Raw genomic sequence first — 22,967 nt, forward strand, 5'->3', positions numbered from 1 at the left:
ATATGAACTGAGCTATCTAATACAAATCTCCTTAAGGGAGTATATACAAGTCCCAGTGCGGCGTTAGTACGTCCAGGGGACCCCACACAATAACCAGGGAAACGCGTTGAGCTTTTCAAACTCTTACCGACAAATCCATCCTTGCTGTGTGACCAGTCCATTCTCCCATCAACGTCCTTATTCTACCTGATCCATCTGGACCGTACAATATTGGGATAGCTGCACTATTCCTAAGGGTTCCAGCCAAAAAGGAGAAGACGCCAAATAGGGAGGCTTGAGCCCTTGAAATCATAGGGCACTATAGGACTCTTGCTGTCACCTACTTCTGAACCTACCAGCTAATCAGAAATCTAACATCAGATGGTAATATACAAAATCTTCACCAAATTGTTTTCAACGAGCCATCCACCATGGAGCTCCAACCTCATACATAATATCCCTGTGTTATATTTTTATCAATTGCTCAAACTTTTTAGTTTATTATTTGTCTATATGTTTGTTACATGTGTATATGTAAATTATTAAATTTATTATGGTACTTGTTTCCTAGCACAGCCACAACGATTTCTATCGTGGTGGTCGTGTCGGAAAAAATCGTGTCGGTCGCATACCAAAACGCACACGACGCGACCGACGCGATGTACCCGATTTCTCCATAGGCTTCAATGTTAAAATAATTTAACATTGAAGCCTATGGAGAAATCGGGTCCATCGTGTCCATAGGGTTCAATGCGAGGGGACGCGGATACCTGTCAAGGCCGCGAGGGACGCCCCTCGCCGGCTTGACAGGTATCCGCGTGCGCTCGCCACGCTTCGGGCTCGGTGGCTCGCTGCGCTCGCCACACTAATCTATTCTCAACTCCACGCCGACGTGGATAGTAGGGGAATGAAAAGGTCGGAGGACGCGCACCGCCGCCCCTCGCGGGCTCGCCACGCTTCGGGTTCGCGTCAATCGTGGGGGTGGCGGCCACAATGGGGGGCCATTATTTTTTACACACATGATGGGGCCATACCCAATGAGAAATGGCCCATATTGGGCCTTTTCCCATTTTTTCCTATGTTAAATGGACTCAGTTTCAATGTTAAAATATTTTAACATTGAAGCCTATGGACAAATCGGGTCCATCGCATAGGCTTCAATGTTAAATATTTTAACATTGAAGCCTATGGAGAAATCGGGGGGCATTGCGTCGGGCGCGCATAGGCTTCAATGTTAAAATATTTTAACATTGAAGCCTATGGGGAAATCGTGGGCATCGCGTCGTGTGCCTTCTTAAGGCACACGACCGACGCAATGTACCCGAGTTGTTCTTTTTTTTAAAGGAAATCGCGGCCATCGCGGGCATCGTGTGCCTTAAAGTTAAGGCACACGATGCCCGCGATTGTGGCCGTGCTAGGAAACAAGTACCTTTATTATATTGAGAACAGTCTTGTCTAAATCATTGGAACAGCCAGCGCTGGCACATTTCCTATTTTTTATTCTTCTATTACCTTGGGTTTGACAACCCTGTGCCAGCAGCTGTTGATTGCGCACCACTCCATTTTTTCTTTTTCTTTTTTACATTTTTAACTGTATTTGTTCTAATTGCAAAACTATAATAAAATAAAAAAAAAAAAAAAATGTCAACTACAAATTGTATACCTAGAAAACTATCTCTCCCAACCATTGCATGTCCAGAAATAGAAAATGCAACTACTATCGAATGATGTGTGGAACCAGCTGAAAAACTATCCAGCCATGAGTACTCATGTCAGTAAAGGATTCTGTGGTTTATTCCTCATCTTCAGTCCTTGTCGTAAAATGTATTTCTTATGGGGAATGGCGATAGTGGTGTTATCTAAATTACATAGCTTACTCATACAATAGGTCTGAACAGAGGCGTACCTAGAGATTCTTAGGCCCCAGAGCAAAAGTTTGTAAGGGCCCCCTAATTAGCAACTGATGGTGATAAATGTATGTAAAACATATTAATTACACAGCAAAGTGGGCCCCCTTCAGCTCTGGGCCCCATAGCAGCTGCACCCCTTGCACCTATGGTAGTTACGCCTTTGGGTTTGAACTCAGTCAAGCATTTGTGATCTATTTAGGAATGATACCCAAGAAAACATTTTCCATTACCATTAACCAGATGTAAGTGTATTTACTTTTTTTATCAATACCTTTTTGCGAGCTGTGACAGCAAGCAGTGCTGTGACTGCTTGCTGTCACAGCTCACACGGTCAGTATTCAATTGCCCCCCTGCACAAGCCATTGCTGGGTTTTTGCAGCAATGGGAAACGACATGTGCGGCCGCTAAAACAGGGAGGCTTGCGGCTAAATGCAGCGGGATCCCTACATTAGCCGGAAGCCTCGCTGTTTTGGGGGAATCCTCACCATCATCTGACAGAGAGAGTTCCCCTGAACTTTGAATAGGGTGAACGGCCGGTGCGGGGGTTAAACAGCAAGGGTCGCTTGTTTTCGGTGATCCCCACCGTTTAACCCCCTCGCCGGCCGCATTGAGTATGACCCATAGGTAGATTTCACGCCACAGTGTATACTTACTTGTTACCCAAAACCATAATTATAAAATATTGGCATTTTACAGATATAGAAGAAATAGGGAGACAACTTTCCTGTGAGTTTTAGTGCGAGAACATCACCTCTAATGCGAGCTACATTGTCGTAACTTTCAAAATTTGTTTCATACAATTAGAAAAATACCAAAAATATTTCGATGTGCTATACATTTTTAATGGTATCTCTCATAAGTGACAATACCTTCATTTTACGGAACACAAAAATACCTTAAATTATACATTGCAAAATAAGTTACTTTTCTAACTTAAACAGAAATAAATTCTTAAAATTGAGAGCCTTGAAGAACTACCCTAGATTCGTGGGAACAGGTGCTAACTTCATAATTACTATTCACAGTGAGACTTTGGAATATAACAATATAGGTGCAGTGGTGTTGTAGGACCACTTTCATGCAAAACTTCTGCCATTGTTGTATTCTCTGGCTCCCCAGTGTGCCAAACTGCAAGCATATGGGTTTTTGTAAACACAAAAAAAGTGTACTCAAGGGGGACCTTCTTACCATACAATGTGGAGGGATAGAAACATAGCATTGAATTTGATGGTAGATAAGAACCACTTATGCCCCTTATATTGGGTGTAGGGGGGAGGGGGGAGGGAGATATCTTGAAGTGGACAATTACAGTAAATTGGAAGCAAGTTTTACCATTTTGCACCCAGATTAGGTGAATAATAATAGTACAGAAATTAATAAATGTAACAAGTTTGGGCTAGGACAGGAAATTATCTAACACAAATACATGTTACTTAAATATTATATGTGCTTCATTTTGTATTGAGTCTCGTATCACTATAATTTAGATTCTAAAAAACATATGTTAGAGTAACGCAAGGAGCTGACCATAGCTATTGAGAGTGCCTTTATTTTCCAGAAAGGACTGTTTAAAAGAAAAAATATATATAAAAGTTTTATTCAGTGTTTGACTTTATTGAGCACAATCCAGTTTCGTTTCCAACATCTTCCCTCAGAAACCATGGTGGTTTGCCATAACTTATATTTTCTTAGATTCTAGTCAAAACCTAGAAGTCAATAGAAATGGTCTGGAAATGAATTTGTTATAAAAAGAATAAGAAAGATGTTCTGGATTTGTTAGGCTTAAGAAAAGTACAGTATTGAGGGTGGGCAACAAAAAATGCCCAGTAATGTTCACATTTTATCCTTCAATGCCATTAAGAATCTGGCGGAGTAGTGCATTTTAGTTGATTACATTTAACCATGTGGCTCATTCTTGGCGTTCAGGGACCCAAGATCAAATGCATAAAAAAAAAAAAAAATTGTCAAACTAAAACAAAAATCCTATGAGCATAAATCCAGTAGTATATTTCATTGAGAAATTCCAGTTCAAGTATGTCCAGCTTCAGTGCCCCTTAGAGGCGCAAAATAGTTGATAAATCTACTAAAATATCCATTTATTTAAAAGCAGTTCAGGATAGCAGCTTTGTCCACATAGTAAACGAGAAGTGGTGAAAAGGACGATAAGAGGACTTCCAAGTGTTTGCACAAATGAAATGAATTCCTGGGTGAAAAGTGAGTTTGCAGAACATCCGCTATAACAACTCCTCTCTTTGGTTTTTGTTTTTGTGAGAGGCTTGTCCATTTCGCAAAGAGCCGTTCTGAGGCCTAAGTAGTTTGCCCTTCTCCCGATCAGACCAGGTGTAAGCATTATCATCGCTGTCTATCTCTGATTCTGAATGCATCAAACTTGTATTCTGAATTGGAGATTTTAATTTGACACCTGTTGGAGAGAAAACAAAAACTATTTATATAGTGTCTTTATACAAGACCCATAAATTGTTATTATATCCTTAAACACAGTAGGTGGAATAATAGTAACATAAGAAATACCCTTTACCCTTTCCTTACAGTTGTAAAGTCATGGCATTTCTAAGAGTCAGAAGTAGCTAAAGCTGCTTGCTAAATGAATTTTAGATGGAAGGTTATATAGAACCAACCAATTGTACTCTATAAAGAACTCGGAACCATTGAAACTTGACAGACGTCAAGATAATGTGTACCATAGAAAAATTATTCCAGAAAGGAATTTATGAGACCTGCATTTAACCAAAATGAGGATTTAGAGGAGGCTCCTTTTAAGCTGGTTCTCAATTTAGATATATGTGTATATGCTATTATCATGTATTCTTTCAGTTGACAATTATATGGCGCAGAGTGGGTACTGTTATCATTTGGTGTAGGGACCTTTCAGTATCAGAAAAACTTTGAAGTAGCCTAAAAGCTTACCATATCTTTGCAAGTACAGTATATGTAACTAAGATCTCTGAATTACTTTATACCATGTGGTTTTTCAAATGTTATTGCTAATACACCTTGGTTTGCTGTGGGTAAAACATATTTTATGTTTCTTTATAGTCTAGAACAGTGGTTCCAAACCTAAGTCCCCAAGTACCAACAATTTCCAGGTGTCCACACAGAATCGCAAGTGAAATAATTAGCTCAACCTGAGGATCTGAGCCTCTGCTGCCTGTGCCCCGGGAGCCCTCCCCCACAAATTCTGGGGCAGGCAGGGAGGCTTACATCTCCCTGCCTGCCTCCGTCCCTCGGCTCAAAATTCAACAGCAGGGGCAGCGAGCCCCTGCTGCATTTTATAGGGTGACATGGAGGGCTGGCAGCGAATGCTGCAGCCCTCCCGAACCCTGCGAATATGCAGCGAAACCTAAACAGGATTCGCTGCACATGGAGAATAAAAACATTGAATACTTCCCTTTGAGTAGCTTTCAGATTATTTTATAATGTGTACCATACCTGTCAGGTGCAATGCATTGAATAGCACCCTTTGGTTGTGACCTACAGTAGGACTTTGTGGCAGAAGACGAAATGGCAAAAATGTGAACCTAAGTAAGGGAGGTACACCTTATATTCATGTAAAGCACGGATATACACATGTGCCTTTGGAGGGGAGGTTGAGGTTGTTAGCTCACTCACAAATTTTAAATGGTGAGTAGAATCTTCTGGGGGTTCTTATATGGTCTAATATTACAGAATTGCCTATTAAGGTCTGCAGGTGCCTAGCTAGAGATCATAACATGCCAATACCAGTTTTGATGCTGGGCTTCAACTCCACACTTTCTTGGTCATCTGTGGCATCCAATATTTTATACCTGCTCTTCCGTTTTGGCTTCCCCTTTTTCCTGCATGAAGACATAAAGATGCAAATATTATACATTTGCTAAGCATTACTGGGTCACCAGGAACTAATCCCCTCCCTCATTATCAGCACAAATAGCTCTATAAGCCCCCCAAAATTGCAGTGCTATTAAGTGTTTAAGTTTTTGTGTGATAATAGGATTAGGAGACACTTATCTCTAGTTTGCTGCAGCCACTGAATCATAGGCAATGGATTTAATGGATTAAACCAGGGGTCCTCTAACTATTTTGCTCTGGGACCCCATTATACACTAAACATAATTACGGGACCCCAACAAGTTACTGCAGAAGGTCATCACATGACATGTGTAGTCAGCAGACAGCACACACATGGCAGCATTGTGGAGGCACAGAATGATTAGAGGAGTCTAAAAAACAATTCAACAGATGTATCAGACTCCTTGAATCACTGACTGAGATTAGAAAAGTCATCAGCCTGATGGTCAGCAACATGGAGTTGCGGCCACATGATGAGTAGTTCGGGACCCACTTGCACGGTTGTGTTTCATCTAAACATCTGGGACTGTGGGCACTGGACTTCCATGAGTTGGGTAGTTGAGAAGATATAGTTATTTTTGGATGTTACATAGTAAAGCATGATCCAGCAAATGAACCACCAAAATACTTATAAAATACTCAATTAACCCTACTGCTTTGTTGCAGTGTTTGGATGGTTTGAATGATATAGTGGCAAAACTTGGGAACAGTCTCATTTACAAAAGGAGCACAATCTACTGATATTTTCCCCCACAGGATGCTCCACATTTTAGATTAAGTTACTCACCCTTACAGCTACTTCATTTAAGTATAGTGGGGGGGTGGGGGGGGGGGGGGGTGGGGGGGGGTGGGGGTCAGGGGCATTACTTACCTTCTACAGCAACAGATTGTGCACCATACTAGCAGTCCCAAAGCCACCAGCGAGAGGAAGCTGGTGATGACCACATATAGCACACTCCACTCTGCAGGAAATAGATAAAGCCAGAAACTGGAAATGAGCAAATGCTGACCCTTGAAGGCTTGTTTATGCAATTGTTTTGGGAGATTGTGTACAAATAAGCCTCCCCATTAGTGATGTGTTTTGCATGCACTTTTCAAGAATTTCAAATTTACCAATTCATTCTAATCTCCCAGTAGAACATACCCGTGCTGGAGAAATAGCTCCTGGCACATTCTACAATTTCAGATACTGTGTTACAACTAGGTGATGCAATGGTTTATTAATATTGAAACATATACGGCGAGTCAAAAACCATCCCCACTCCAGTAATATTAAAACTTCTGTTGGCCCCACTTCTTATCAACGCTTTCCATACTGGGGATAATACAGAGTGGGTTGCTACTTAGAGAATATGCAAATTGATCCATGACCGAATGGCTGCACATACCTATCATTCTTATTGCGCATGCATGTGGGTTATTAGCAGCAGAATATGCATATAGATTGTAAACGCAAAGCGGACGGAAGTTGACTGACAGGAAATTTAGTGATTGGGGGTGGAATCGTCCGTTTTCTGGGTGGGTCCAGAAAAAACAGGAGTGCCTAGGCATTTTAAGGGTGGGTCTGTGACATCAGTGCTGGCCTCATTAAGCCTGTGTCATTTGTAGATTAGTGGAAGACACAAAGTTACTCACATTTGCACAGACTGCAAAAACTGTGCGATGGTTTGGGTACTGTGTACAGATTTGTGAATATGGTTAGCGATATTGTCTAAATTAATTCCAAGATTTGCACGGGGTGTTTTCTCTTTCTGTGTGGGCGACGGCTATCTACTCGCAGACAACTGCAATTCCTCAGATTAACAGGTCTGAATCTGTTGCCATCTGCCCAGTCACTTCTGGGAAGGTTTGAACATGTTATATCAGTAACTGAAATGACTGCCCCACTTGTGATTTGCACAAAAGTAGTAAGCATGCAGTGACTATTTTTTTAATGTGAGGTGGTGCCAATATTTATCTAAGACTTGGTGCACACTCTAGAGAAAGCGTTTTGTCGCGAAGAAAGGTGTATGAATGGATATAGAAACCAAGAAGGAGGAGCCGGACGCCTGTACATGACTGATGAGAACAGTTTCTGTTGGGTATTGGATTATGTTGCAAATCAGTCATGGCTCTGCCTATGCAATAATCCATGACACATTTGGGTGCAATTGTGGCTTGTAGCTCAGACTAAAATATTTTTAGGCTGAGTTACTGGGAATATGAAAGCAGGATTGAAAAGCAGTCAGATTATGTCAAAATGTAATGTATTCTAAAGGAAGAGAACAGATAATTTTTGACTCACCCTTGTATATTATAACATAAATGCACTATTTCAAGTAATGGTGCAACTTTTTGGTTAAATGAGATAAATGTTAAAGATTCTACATAAATTTAGGAGTGAGCTCTTCTTTTTCCAGGAACATTCCCAAACACACCAAAAGGTCCATGACCTGAACTGTTCCCACACTTTCCATCGGTTGCATTTAGTGAATCCCCACCGTATATGACTTAAGGAACTATTTCACCCTTATACTACCAATTTATTGTACCACAAATCATTGTACTACTTATTGTATTACCTCTTTATTGAAAATCAATAAAAAATTGTCTATTCAAAAAAAAAAAAAAAGATTCTACATAAATTACTTATCTAATGCTTATAGGCCTCCTTGTTTCAGCATTTCTGGCAGAACAGCCCAATGTAGAATAGGCTCACAGGCATAGGTATTTCTATAACCCATGCTTAAATAATAAACATTGCAGAGTCCTGAGTCAGTGCTGCAGCAGTGGCCAAAAATCACTTGGAAAATGGCTGAGGAGCACACGCAGCAGTAATTAGTTGCCGGAACATGGCAGACCCCATTTTTCCAGTGACCTCTGCAAGCGCAGTAGAGGGGAGGGTGCCCGTTAATCTGCCATTGGTTGCACATATGTTATCATGTTATGCAGGCTTGCGACTTTCAAAGTCCCAGCACCAATACTTCTAAAAACTGGGATTAAGAAGAATAGTGGAACTATAATGCAGTAAGCGGATGGCCAACACAATTCTGCTGTAGCATATAGATGGGGAGGCTTGATTCATCAGCGACAACAAAGGATCAGAGAATGGGGACAATTTAAAAATAATTGAATGCTATATTAGCTTTTAAAATGTTTAATTTTGCTTGAATCTTACCACAGTTGCTTTCGCCATCACCAAACTGTCGACGTATAAAATTCTCCATCCAGAAAGGGTCACACACGCAGCGCTTGGTGACAGAGTTGCAGTGACCATGCATTGAACAATTTAACTGGCAGGCTGAATTGAAAACAGAGCAAGGGATGGGAATAGAAATTACATATTAACATGACAGATAAGGATTTATATTTTTGTTGTACAGAAAAATACTATTTGCTCTAATGAACAGAGCAATTTTCAAATGACTGCAGAGTAGCTTACATAAAACAGTTATTCATATAATGCTGACATATTATGCAGTGGTATGGAATACTCCTTTTACACCAAAATCCTGGATCCGACCAGATAATTGGAACACGGATTGGCACCGTTTACATCTCCAAGCACCGGTGCTTGGAGATGATGTCATCCAAGCACCGTTTACGGTGCATGGATGACATCATCTCCAAGCACCGGGACCAGCGATCACCACACTGGGGGAAAACCCAGCACCAAGGTAAGCCGTTAGGCTGCCCCCAGCCAATGTGTTTTGCCCTGTGGTGATCTCATGGTGTGCCTTGGCAATTTTAAAATCTTATTTAGTGTGCCGCAAGGTAAAAAGGTTAAAAATCACGGTTATATGATAATTGACTGAAGATACTTGCTTTCTTTTACCAGTCTGAACTATTGTATCCAAAAATCCTTTATTTATTTATTTTTTTTACATTTTTTGCCCAAGCCATTACATTTAACGGATAGAGGTCTTGATGAAACAATAGGTCACTTGGACAAAAAATCTTGTGGAGGGGGAAGTAGGACCCCATGGACCCATTGTCATATTTAGTACCTCTTAGCATCAAACCCTTTTTGGCAAGTCTTGAGCTACCAACCTGGGAGGTCAATCCCAAGATCGGATAGAGAATGCGCCAGATTCTGCCAGGGATGCTCTCCATGCACGTCCTGGAAGTGTCAGTCGGAGCGCGCTCCTTCACTCTAAATGAGGCATCTGCCTCCTGACCACCATTGACCAGATGACCTGGCTGCCGGAACCCAGATATGTTTCAGCTCCTGTTCCCACCGCCTTCTCCGTGGCCACCAATCTGATGGGGAGCCGCCATTCTCATGATCGATATACCATGTTTAATAGTGAACTGACCGGGAAAGCACTACAAGCTCTACATACACCAATAGCCAATGTTAACCTTGATTTTGTAGAATTTTTGTTAACCCAATACTCTTGCCCCAGAAAGCATCACACATCTGGCTTTGAAATGTAGATATACTCTTATTGCTCACTTACTGAATGTGTCAATCTCAAGAGCTCTGAAGATCAGGAAATCATTCTGCTGTTTGCGCAGTTCATTGCGAAGCGTACAAGCAACCTGGTAACCTTTCATGACCAAGTGAGGAGGCTGATTCTTCACATAAAAGACCACCTTTGTGCTGAAAGAAAAAGAATATAAGGACAAACTGTGAAGAAACTGTGAAGAAAGAAATACAAGATTATAATGAGAGAAACAAATTAAAAAGTCAAAATCAAAAAATTAGAAATGATAAACTAGCCAAATGAGACTATAAAAATCCAGGTAGATAATGATGTCATTGAATTTGGAATGCTGGCCTATTGCTGATTATAATATTAATTTATATTAGTGTTGTAGGCATTTACAACGCAGACATTCATAATGTTGTCACACTGTTGAAATGTTAACATGGAACAAGTCGGCATGTAAGAGGAGGGCTTGGGTGATGCAGAAGAACGAATTTTAGATGTTGGCTAAAATGCCGGCACCGATGTAGGAACTGCTGTAAGTCACCATAGGCAGAACGCTAGACTGGAAGACATTGCCGCAGCTGTCGAATTTGCTAAATCAGGTACGTAACTGCTAGACAAATAGGAACATTTTGTCAACATTCAACTAGTGTCAGCAATTTATCAGTGTAGAAATTACAAATATCGATATTACAACCAAGTTGACATAATGGGGGAAATTTACTAAAGGAAAGTTTGTAAAAAATAGGTGTATTTGTATCCAGAAATACACTTATTTTTGACATTTACTATCCCGAAAATACGGCAATTCGTATTCGTATTGATAGCACATCAATACGACTACGAATTGCCGTATTTTCGGGATAGTAAATGTCAAAAATAAGTGTATTTCTGGATACAAATACACCTATTTTTTACAAATTTCCTTTAGTAAATTTCCCCCAATGAATGTTGACAAACTAGACCAAAACCTAAATATTATTTTCACGTGCAGGTGGACACCACAAAGCAAGTGCTGAAGTGCTGGTATAGGAAATTTCCGGGGAACCCCACATTTTTGTCTCTGTCCCCCTTGAGATAAATTATATCAGCACTGGGGGAAAAAGACATATTTTGGTTTCCATTTATTTAAAAAAAATAAAACCTACATACTGTAGAGTCAGACAATAGTTCTCATATTTAAACAGATGCTTGTAGAAGCCAAATATGGATATCTTTACATTGCTATAAAAATGATAAGACAAAAAAAATTAAATCTCTTAATAATATGTTAAAATAAGAACCTGACTTTGGAGGGGGGGGTTCGGCACAATCACTCTCTAATGGACAAAACCACGTGTACTGCAGGTGGGGCTGATGTAACATGTGCAGAGAGTTAGATTTAGATGGGGGGTTCAAACTGATATCTATATTGCAGTGTAAAAATAAAACAGGCAGTATTTACCCTGCACAGGAACAATAATACACCCAAATCTAACTCTCTCTGCACATGTTACATCAGCCCCACATGCAGTGCACATGGTTTTGTCCATTAGAGAGTGATTGTGCTTTTCCGACTGAATCAGAATAACCCCCTTGGTTCACATAACAGGAGCCTGGATTCACAAAGCTTAACTGCTGATCCTTCATTAGTGAGATGGGCTCAATCGCATTCTCTTATGAGGCATACACAAGTGGTGATTTTAGGCTATTGCCTAAAGGTGCCCATACACTAGTAAGATTTATCTTCAGATCTGGCTGGTTGGAACACAAACATGGTTATGGATGAGTGACAGTTTGTCAGTTTTCCAGCATTTCCAAGCAAATGGTCAACTGTCATTTGCTCTCATCCATAACCAGGTTTTTGTTCCAACCAGACAGATCTGCAGATAAATCTGCGTGTGTATGGCCACCTTAAGCGATCTGTCTAGATCTCGCTGTGAGCGAGGCTGGCATTTTTCGCGGATATTTTGCACATCTCTCACAGCAACGTTGGCACTCAAAGGATTAAGCACAAATCGCTCATAGTGTACACCCCATATGTGTTTGTGCAATAGCGATCAACTATTTCAAATAACTTTTTTGCTTAGCACAAATTCCTTAGTACACTTCTATATGTATGGGTGATCTAGACACCGGGAGGTTCCAGGGAAATCGCCTATCCTAAATCGCTTAGCACAAAAGGTTAGCACACATCACAACTCAACAGGTATAAAAGAAACTGTAAATCATAAATAAACATGTATATGCCGCTTTTACATAGTAATTTCACATATGCATACTAAATTACACTCTACTCTACACTACACTACACTACACTATTTACGATGGGGGAAAACGCCTATTCAATGCTGTCTTTCCCGACAGCATTGAAGAGGCAGATTGACAGAATGGACCCGACTTTAAAAGCAGTCGGGCCCGTTTTGTCGTTTTCGGCCATGAATTGTCGCGATCGCGGCCGAATATCGACAATCCATGGCCGTTTACGCAGACACGCCTCCTTTTCGCTGATCAAAAAGTGGGACATTGAATCGCATCTGGTGATCTGCGTCGAACAAAACGAAAACAGGCCAGGGTCACGGCTGTCAGGCCAGATCGACAGTCATGACCCGGGATTGAATGCCCCCCTTTGTGAGTACTTCCAGTTATATTCCCCCCCCCCCTCACACTGTAAATACTCAGTTTTCCTGCCAATATTTCCAGACTAACAAACAGCCTACCTCCTTCCTGCACTATACTCCACTATTCCACCAACCATCAATTTACTATTTAATTAGAAACCCATGTTACATTAAAGCAGGTTTTAACGGGAGAGATCACAGATTGTAGACCAAACCTCTAGACTAGGTAAATCTAGGAAATAATCCTAGCCGCATGTTCCATACTATGTTCCATACTATGTGATCGTGGGTTACAATTAGAAATGTTCAATTTAATTATGACCACAACAAATGAAGCAGAATAGCGCCCATATATATTTAGACATTTTAGGAGCAGGTTACATCAGTATCTCTAATTATTTAGGTACAGAGGTGAGGTATTTCTGTCTATCCTATGTACCCAGGAGTGCTCCCTGTCCAGTGTACACTTTCCTTCTGCCTGGTGGTCTCTCGGTTCTTGTCCCATGCTGTGGTGATCATGACTGTGACAGCTGCCTTCTTGTCATATGTGCGTCTGCTAGCTCTCTCCTGGTGCTTGGCAGTGACCTCCAAAGACCCAACTGCAAAGATCATTTTCTGTCGATCCTCTGATTTTTTTCTGACCTGTCCAGGCAGCATGAGATGTGTTGGTAATTGATGGCAGCCAACTGGGTCTGCTCAAGCTGCTTTCTGAGGCTCCCCTGCTCCTACAGCATGGTTGATGGTGTAGCTGCACTGTTCGGTTGTCTCCTGATTCAGCAGCCATCTGGTGATGATCCTGCATTTCTGCTGCCTGCTGCTTGCCTGTCTCCTCTGTGGTTTATAATGGTGTACCCTTCTGGTGTGCTAGCTTCCATCTTGCCACTGGGCTCCTTCACAATTAGTGCTCCTGCAATGGGACACTTTCACCTGGTAGCTTCCTAGCTTATGGGGTATGCGCCATATACGTTGCCAGTTTCTAGAGTTTTCGTACTATTATATATCATGGACTTCATTTTCACATTCCTGCTCCTTACATATTTGTTCATAACTGTTTAATCTAAGTTTGGAGACAGATCCTCCAGGATATTAATGCCTCTGCCCTGAGGCTTCTCAACTAGTTGGGAGATCTGCAAGTGGAAATCCTTCCTGTCTGCTCTACCCTTCAGAGTCAGGAAGGAGTTGTGATGGCTGTTCCGCCATTTTCTGTAACTGCAGTTAGCACATCTTTTACGATAGATCAAGTCTTGGATGTGTCCTTCCCAATGGCTATGATTATATCAAAGTTTGATACCTATCATATTTCTGGGTGTTTCAATTCTGCTGTGGTTCTTCCAAAGATCTACACTCTGATTATACTGAATATACTGGGGCTACAGGATATATCGTTACAGTACTCCTTGTTCTTCTCTGCTTGTCCTCAGGTGGGGTGGGATAGTACTTGCTGTCTGCATCCTTTTTATTTTTTTCCTAATTGTTTATATGCCTCATCTATCCTTCCCCTTCTTTTATTTCACTTCCTATTGTGCATTTTGTTTCTGTTATGATTTTTCATTTGTCAGTACTATGCAAAGTATTTTGTGTGGAAGGAATCCATTTTCTTAGTATGTCAGGAGAATTTAACCTTGCCTATCTTAGGGTCATGTAGAGTATTGCCTTTTCATTTACGTAGTTTTAAACATCCAATATTCGGATTGGGGGGTGGTGGTTTCTTAGTTTTAGTGCAGTTGGAGGGTGGGCTGTTTTGGGATTCAAGTATACCTAGGTTGCGGTTAGGATATACAGAGTTAATAGTATTTGGTTATGTCTAGGTTGGGGTGTATGTTTAATTTTTATATTTTGACAGACGTGGTTGCTCCATATTTTTGTATTCTGCTTTGGTGTACGTATATCCTGTTTTAATTATTTTGACCAATACTCTATCTACTGACTAATCTCATCATATACGCCAGATTTATTTTCCTTGTCTTGCCACCGTTTTTCTTTTTCTTTGTTTTGTTATATTATTTAAAATCAATACAAATTACTCAATTTTAAAAAAGAAGAAAGAAAATAAATTAAGTTTGTGGTTTTCTCTTCAAAAGGCAAAGGCCATCTACCAAAACTGACCGGATTTTTTTTTGTGTTTTTTTTACAGCATATGAACGTGAACTAAAAGAAATTGAGTGTATTGTTATTCTTTATTGTTTTTTCTCTTATAACCACCATCAACAAATACTTCATGGTTCTTGTTTCGCCAGAGATGCAAAGGAAACTTATGCCCCTTTCCCACTGCAGGCCTAAAACGGTAAATTGCCGATTTTTCAGCGCAATTTACCGTTTAAGGCTGCAGTGGGAAAGTGCCAGAGTTGAAATATCGGTTAAAGATAACCGGTATTTCAACCCGTTTTAAAAGCCGTTTTAAAGAGTCCTACACGGTTAAATACCGTTTTTGAGGCAGCGGGAATGCCTCTGAAACGGTATTTAGTTAAAAAAAAAAAAATCGGCGTGGGGTCCCCCCCACTGCCGTAACCAGCACCAGGCTAAAAGAGCCGGGGCTGGCATTAAAAAAAAATCAGGAAACCCGACAAATAGGGCTTCGCTGATTTTTTAAAACCAGCCCCAGGCTCAAGGGCCGGGGCTGGTTCCCAAAACACGGGGGACAAAATGAGTAGAGGTCCCCCGTATTTTAAGAACCAGCCCCAGGCACAACCAGCCAGCAGGGTAATGCCACAGCCGGGGGACACTTATTATATAAGGTCCTGCGGCCAAAGCATTAACCCTACCGACCAATCAGCCTGGCCAGGGGTCCTGGGAGTGGGGACCCCCCCAATAAAGGGGTCCCCCCCCTCCAGGACTTACCTGACCAGGCTGAAGCCTGGTGCTGTCCCCGGTGGCCCTGTGCGGTGGCCACCGGGCTGATCTTGGTGTAAAAAAATAGATGAAAAACCTATTGTTTTAAACTGTGGAACTATGAGTCCCACCCAGCAAGCCTCCCCCGCAAGCTGGGACTTGGAGAACCACAAGTCCCAGCCTGCGGGGCATTAAAGGGCCCGCTGGGTCTTGTAGTTCCACAGTAAAAAAAATAGATAAATAAATACACACTGACACATTATAAAAATAAAAGTTGAATACATACATTACACAAACACACTGATACTTACCTATCTTGATCCCGTAGGTAGGTCCCAGGGTCCGGTCCGGTGTCAGTGGAGCCTGGGCTGGTTGTTAAAAATCAGGGAACCCCTATTTGTCGGGTTCCCTGATTTTTAATTACCGGCCCCGGCTCTTTCAGCCTGGTGCTGGTTACAGCTGTGGGGGGGACCCCACGCTGTTTTTTTTTTTTAATCCCCCCCCCCCCCCCTCATATTTTTTATGGGTTAAACGGGTTTTTAAACGGCAGTGTGAATGTGCCAAAAACGGCTTTTAAACGGTAATTTACCGTTTAAAAGCTGCAGTGGGAAAGGGTCTTTATGGCTCTTGCCGTTTAAAAACCCGTTTAAAAAAAACGGGTAATGACCCGTTTCAGCAGTGGGAAAACAGCATTAGTGTATTTCTTCGTTTACCTACAGTATTTGAATGAGCACATACAGGGTACAGTACTAATAGGATAGGACAATCAAGCACATAATTTTGAAAATATAGAAACCCAACCACATCAAATGAGGAGTGCCCTGTGTTTATTAATGTTAATATGTGGTAGATCTGAGCATTAAAATCTCCATCTATAGATTTCTTGGATTTCATAATGCTTTCTACAGGATGTTATTGCCTGGTGAGCACCAGTAAATAGCTATTTTGAAGAAATACTATTTGAAAGTAAGGACACCCCCAGAAGGTCAAACAAAGGTAAACCCAGGAGTAGATGCCAGTAAGAAATCATATACATTAAGTGCCCTCTCTTATATGCCAAATCTTCTAGTATTTCTGCAGTTTAGGTAGATACTGTCAGGTTTCATATAATATGTTGAGAGAAACATTTGCTATTCAGCATGTCAAGATGTTTAGACTGTCAACAATGTACTGGTGTGGTAAGTCTATCGCTATGCTAATCAACATTTTCATAATGTTAAACAGCACAGATGGTGTAATGGTTAGTATTACTGCCTCACAGCGCTGAGGTCATGGAATTGATTCCCACCATGGCCCTAACTGTGCGGAGTTTGTATATACTCCCTGTGACTGCGTGGGTTTCCTACTGCTATCCGGATATCTCCCAGTCTAAGGAGGATATTCAATCTCCGGGGAGCACCTCCCGTTGACAGCATTGAGTAGGGTATCTCGGCAGAAGGAGCCCAACATCACTAGCTGTCAGGCTCGTTCTGCCGGGAACAGCCGGGAAGTGATGAGCTGCCGACTGCAGCTCGCCTCTACCCGGCCGCAACTCGCGGCCACGCCCCCTTCTCGCTCCCCGGCATAAATATATACTGGTAGGTTAATTGGCTCCCAACAAAAATTTACCCTAGAATGTCTGTGTGTGTGCATGTAAATGTGGTAGGGAACATAGACTGTAAGCTCCACTGGTGCAGGGACGGATGAGAATGTTCAAATAATTCTCCATAAAGCACCGCGGAATATGTGTGAGCTATGTAAATAACTGGTAATAAATAAATAAATAAAAAGGTTGACATTCTGTACATTTTTACATTTTCCAGGAGTTAACATTTATGATGCTAACATTTAAAAAAAGTAAACATCATTGTGAAGGTCAACTAGATGACAGCGTACCAACATGTGGCCTAATTCAGCTTCAGTTGTAGTTTTGCGAAGACTAATACTGAGGGCCTTATTCAGATCTGAGCTCAGTACAACTGTGTTTGGAAAATGGCCAAAACCATGTGCACTGCAGGTGGGGCTGATGTAACATGGATAGAGAGAGTTAGATTTGTGTGAGTTATTTTGTTTATGTGCAGGGTAAATACTGGCTGCATTATTTTTACACTGCAATTTAGATTTCAGTTTAGTTTGAACACACACCACCCAAATATAACTCTCTCTGGACATGTTACATCTGCCCCACCTGCAGTGCACATGGTTTTGCCCATTTTCCGAACACATTTGTAATGAGCTCAATCTGAATAAGGCCCTAAGTCCTCTAGCATGCACGAGGGAAGGGGGGGGTGACCAGCATAGAGCAAGGGTACCCTGCATGCCGCATCCTGCCTTGCGCCTGTAAGATTTTGCAGGTACATTGCTATTTTGCACATTAAGAGTAGCCCTCTACACTGTCCTACAAACTTATTTGCCAATGTCTTTGATGATGTCCTTCAAGTTTAAATAAATAAAAAATGTCTCTATCCCTTGAGGATCTCGACTTTTGTTGTTTTATCCAGCAACCCATTTTTGTGTGAGTGTTGTAAGCTGCCTGTTTGCTGCTCCAGGCTGCAAGATACCGCATAAATGGATCGTCCTGCCAACCTAATATAATGCCATCCATTATTGAAAGTTTTAGTAAGCAGCTGAGCCCTTTAAATTTCATTAATGTCCTTTTAACTGCCCTGCAAAGTGTATCCACCTATTTAAAAATCACTAGCACAATACAAATGTCAAAAGTACATAGCACCACTTAGCAAAACCATGAGTAACAGCACTGACTGTTTTATTTAAAAAAAGCAGAACCTACCTCTTTTCTGTGTAGAGCTGGATCTTTTGCACTGTGATATCAGAGTCTAGAACCCCAAGAAGTACCCCAATCTGTCGCATAAACATCCCCTTCTGTCTTTCAGTCAACTGACTGACATTCACATCCAGAATCATCTCCACCAGGTTATTTTTCATAGGGTCTGTGAGTAGTAAAAATCATAGTTTCCACTCATAGTAAAGTAGCATAAGCAGAATAATACAAACACACCAATAATATAAACACACCCATAATACAGCAATCAGATGGGATTATACGACTGACATAAAACGATGTGAAAGGAAAAAGAAAGAAGGGCAATAACAGTTTTCTTCTGGCTGCTTTGCTAGGTGACATGGATTTGACACTAAATCCACAAGAAGCTGGTGACAGATACTGGCAGACATCTGTCACCATCAGATGCAGCAGAAGGACTGACGCCTGAGAGAGCCTCTGGGTAACTGCTCAGAGCAGTATAAGGGATACACACAAGACTTTGACCATTTTAGCTGTGGAATTCTGATCATGTATTTTTCAAGTGCTTTGCAAATCAAAGTATATAGTAAATAAGTAATAAAAAAATATAAGTAAATAATAAAGTATTATGAAAACATGACTGATGTAAAATGGACCTTCAACGGATATAGGGGCCGATTCAGGGATGGACTTAGCCTTCAGGGGTACAGGCAAAATCCCCCACATAGGGTGTGTGTGTGTGTGTATGAGGGGGGGGAGGGGTGTCCTCAACTCCTCCTCTAATGTCAGGTTCCAGAGAATGGACTAAAAATATTAATTGATATTTTGTTAAGAGAGTTAGTTATATGTCTCAAAATCCCGCCCGACCCGCTGGGGTCTGGTCTCACCCTTATTTTTGTATTACTGTAGCAGAAGCCTCTCTCCCCAGGGGATGCAGTCAGTTTCCCGGTGTTCGGAATCCCGGCATTCAAAATCCCGACGCCAGAATCCCAACACTTTCTCCCTCCGTGGGTGTCTACGACACCCATAGAGGGAGAATAAATTAGTGTGCTGAGCGTCCCCCCTTGTCGGAATTTCGGTGTCTGGATTTTGACCGCCGGGATTCCATACCGAATCCCTCCCCAGCACACATACTGCAATGTGGTGGGCTGCAATGGGTCCAGGGAGGCTACTTAGGCAGTTGTCTTCTCTGTCTGCAGGGGATACAATCACACTAATCACCCCCTCCCAGATCTGACCCTTGCTAGTGGATCTAGCACATAACATACAGTTTTTCAATATAGCTTTTTGGGGGCATGGCCATGCCACCACAATTTGATCACGCCTCCTCCAGTACTCAGGTCCTGCCCCACTCTCAATGGCCTTGGTGGCCTCTAATGACCATAATAACCCCTAATAGGGAGTGTGTTATTAATATTACCCAGCTTTTTTTTTTTTTTTTAAATGAACATCAAAAACTGGATACCAGAAGTTCATACACACATTCGTAGCCTACATATAACTGGCTATGCGTTGACTAAGTCGGCAGTCAATACCAAAAGGATGACATTCACAAGGTTGACACAGGAGAAAGGTTGACACAAGCAAAAAGTTTACGTGGAAATGGTCAACAAATAAAAAAATTGACATAATGAAGGTTTGGGGCTTTATGACAAATGTACATTTCCAAGGGATCTGACCTGGTTTCACCTCTATAGTAGCCCTGTCGCTGTCACTTTCTCCTTTGGCATCAGTCACCTTCAAGTGAAAGGTGTATGTTCCCTCAACAAGGTTAGAGAGGAACAGGACTGCATGGTGGTCAGAGTTATTCAACACCTCCTATAAAGGAAGAATCACAGTGACTTTTAGTGATTGCCACCTCATCCGAAAATCAAACATCTTGTCACCTTTTCCATAGTCCACACAGTAATCCTCCTTCAGGCTTCACCTGACATATTCAGAAAGCCAACAAAACAATGGCGAGACAATGTGACCAAACACTTCTATGTGTAATTTACATATGTGCATTAACACTTATAAATCCTGCTGGCTACAGTAAAAGCAACAACTTATATTTGCCAAAATGTTCTGGATACTGACAAAAGTATGCACAACATTATATATGCAATTAATTGTCATAACGATATGTGTAAAAATCTACAGAATTCTAAAACACAGTTTTGCATTTTGACAATCCTGACATAGATGTTCTTTTTATTTCACCTTTATTTTTACATTTGTACGTACAAACAACAGAGTAAATATAGACAAATTAGGAGCTTATTTAGCACAGATCTAAAATATACAAGTTAACTCTGAGGCCCCATACACACCAGAACGACCAGGATCGTCTAACGATCGGCTACCGATTTGGCGTGCACTTTCCTGGTGCGCTCTCCCGCTGCCGGTAAACGACTAGGGAACGATCATGTTCCCTGGTGCACACGATTAGCTAACGATCCGACATCGGTAACGATGGTCGTACGACCGTCGGATGTGCGGATCGTTAGTAAATCGCGAGTACAGTGGTACAGTCGTTTTTAAAATGTTAATAAGGGGCAGGGCTAGCATAGTGGGGCAAGGGGGAAGGAAAAAAGAAAACAAAGAATATGGGCTGGGCTAGCAGAGGGGGTACAAAGACTAGGGGCCATTTTGCAGGACCTCATTTCTGCTTTGTGACTAGTGAGGCTTGGTGTATACCTGCTGAACGCTGCACATTGCTATTTTTGGCTGCTTTGTTTTTGCTTTGCACTACAAAGTTTGCTTTTTGCTTTTCCCATACTGCTATTTGCGTTATGGATTCTGCCCAGCAAGATTTCCTGCTTTCCTACGCTGTGCTCAGGGTGAGGAGGATGAGGGCCCAGCGCAGGAAGGCTCGATCTTGCTGGACCAAGCAGTGGCTCCTGGGCCGACAGGCGCGGTCTCATATGCCCCTGCTGATGGAGATTCGCGAGAATAATCCCCAGGATTATCGGAATTTCCTTCGCATGGACGATGAGACCTTCCAGGAGCTGCTGCGTCTGGTCACCCCCCACATCCAGAAGCAGGATACCAAGTACCGGATGGCTATCCCTGCTGAGGACCGGCTGGTGGTGACCCTCCGTTTCTTGGCTACAGGACGATCGCTGGCGGACCTAAAGTTTGGATCCATCATTTCCCCGCAAGCGTTGGGACTCATCATCCCGGAGACCTGTAAAGCCATCGTGAAGGTCCTGCAGCATCAGTATTGCAAGGTAAGTAAAAATGTACTAGACACGTGTAGTGAAAATAACTGTTTTTTTATTAAATAAGTAAAAGACTGCAATATTTTTTTACAAATGTACTGAGGTAGAGACAATTTTTTGTTGTAGAAATATAAAAAAGGTACAAAAACAGTATTGCTACTATTACAGCTCTGTCCTGGCATGAGGTAGAGAAAAGTAAATTTTTTTGAAAAAAATGCACTTTTTGGCTACATCACGTGTTGCATAGTGCAGATGCAATGGTCCCGGCACCATTGATGTGCACTATGCACCACGTGAAGCTTTGAGGCATCTGCAATGCTGCACCCTGCATGCAGCAATGGTGACATCACGAATAAAATATTAGCAAAGTGCCCAAAAAAGTATAATACTGAACATACAACCAAACAGAAGTCACCTTGCCATGCGGTCACAGGTAGCATTGCAGATGCTGCATGTAGCACAGATCATAAAAACACCCTCATGCATCTGTGGTGCATAGAACAGAAGCAATAGTCCCGGCCCCATTGCTCTGAACTATGCACCACAGCTGCAGGAAGGTGTTTTCAGTATTTGTGCAACAAGCAGCATCTGCAATACTGCACCCTGCATGCAGCAATGGTGACATCACAGATAAAATATTAGCAAAGTGCCCAAAAAAGTATAATACTGAACATACAACCAAACAGAAGTCACCTTGCCATGCGGTCACAGGTAGCATTGCAGATGCTGCATGTAGCACAGATCATAAAAACACCCTCATGCATCTGTGGTGCATAGAACAGAAGCAATAGTCCCGGCCCCATTGCTCTGAACTATGCACCACAGCTGCAGGAAGGTGTTTTCAGTATTTGTGCAACAAGCAGCATCTGCAATACTGCACCCTGCATGCAGCAATGGTGACATCACAGATAAAATATTAGCAAAGTGCCCAAAAAAGTATAATACTGAACATACAACCAAACAGAAGTCACCTTGCCATGCGGTCACAGGTAGCATTGCAGATGCTGCATGTAGCACAGATCATAAAAACACCCTCATGCATCTGTGGTGCATAGAACAGAAGCAATAGTCCCGGCCCCATTGCTCTGAACTATGCACCACAGCTGCAGGAAGGTGTTTTCAGTATTTGTGCAACAAGCAGCATCTGCAATACTGCACCCTGCATGCAGCAATGGTGACATCACAGATAAAATATTAGCAAAGTGCCCAAAAAAGTATAATACTGAACATACAACCAAACAGAAGTCACCTTGCCATGCGGTCACAGGTAGCATTGCAGATGCTGCATGTAGCACAGATCATAAAAACACCCTCATGCATCTGTGGTGCATAGAACAGAAGCAATAGTCCCGGCCCCATTGCTCTGAACTATGCACCACAGCTGCAGGAAGGTGTTTTCAGTATTTGTGCAACAAGCAGCATCTGCAATACTGCACCCTGCA

The 22,967-nt window shown here is 41.9% G+C and overlaps 1 protein-coding gene across 2 annotated transcripts in view; it reads right to left on the reverse strand.

Annotated features, from left to right (window-relative positions):
- Nucleotides 1–2,709: 2,709 nt before the first annotated feature.
- Nucleotides 2,710–22,967, reverse strand: part of KIAA0319L (KIAA0319 like) — a 133,544-nt gene continuing 113,286 nt past the window's right edge. For both annotated transcript variants that reach the window (XM_083173490.1, XM_083173491.1), the window contains 7 exons: nucleotides 20,002–20,140; nucleotides 18,350–18,509; nucleotides 10,178–10,320; nucleotides 8,896–9,018; nucleotides 6,610–6,700; nucleotides 5,631–5,725; nucleotides 2,710–4,311 (listed from right to left, as the gene is read on the reverse strand). In XM_083173490.1, coding sequence (XP_083029616.1) covers nucleotides 4,124–4,311; nucleotides 5,631–5,725; nucleotides 6,610–6,700; nucleotides 8,896–9,018; nucleotides 10,178–10,320; nucleotides 18,350–18,509; nucleotides 20,002–20,140 — 939 coding nt within the window. In that variant the 3' untranslated portion in view covers nucleotides 2,710–4,123. The remainder of the gene's footprint in view (nucleotides 4,312–5,630; nucleotides 5,726–6,609; nucleotides 6,701–8,895; nucleotides 9,019–10,177; nucleotides 10,321–18,349; nucleotides 18,510–20,001; nucleotides 20,141–22,967) is intronic.

Source organism: Crinia signifera, chromosome 2 (genome assembly GCF_055691185.1).
Source record: "Crinia signifera chromosome 2, ASM5569118v1, whole genome shotgun sequence".
In the NCBI taxonomy this organism is placed as follows: Eukaryota; Metazoa; Chordata; class Amphibia; order Anura; family Myobatrachidae; genus Crinia; species Crinia signifera.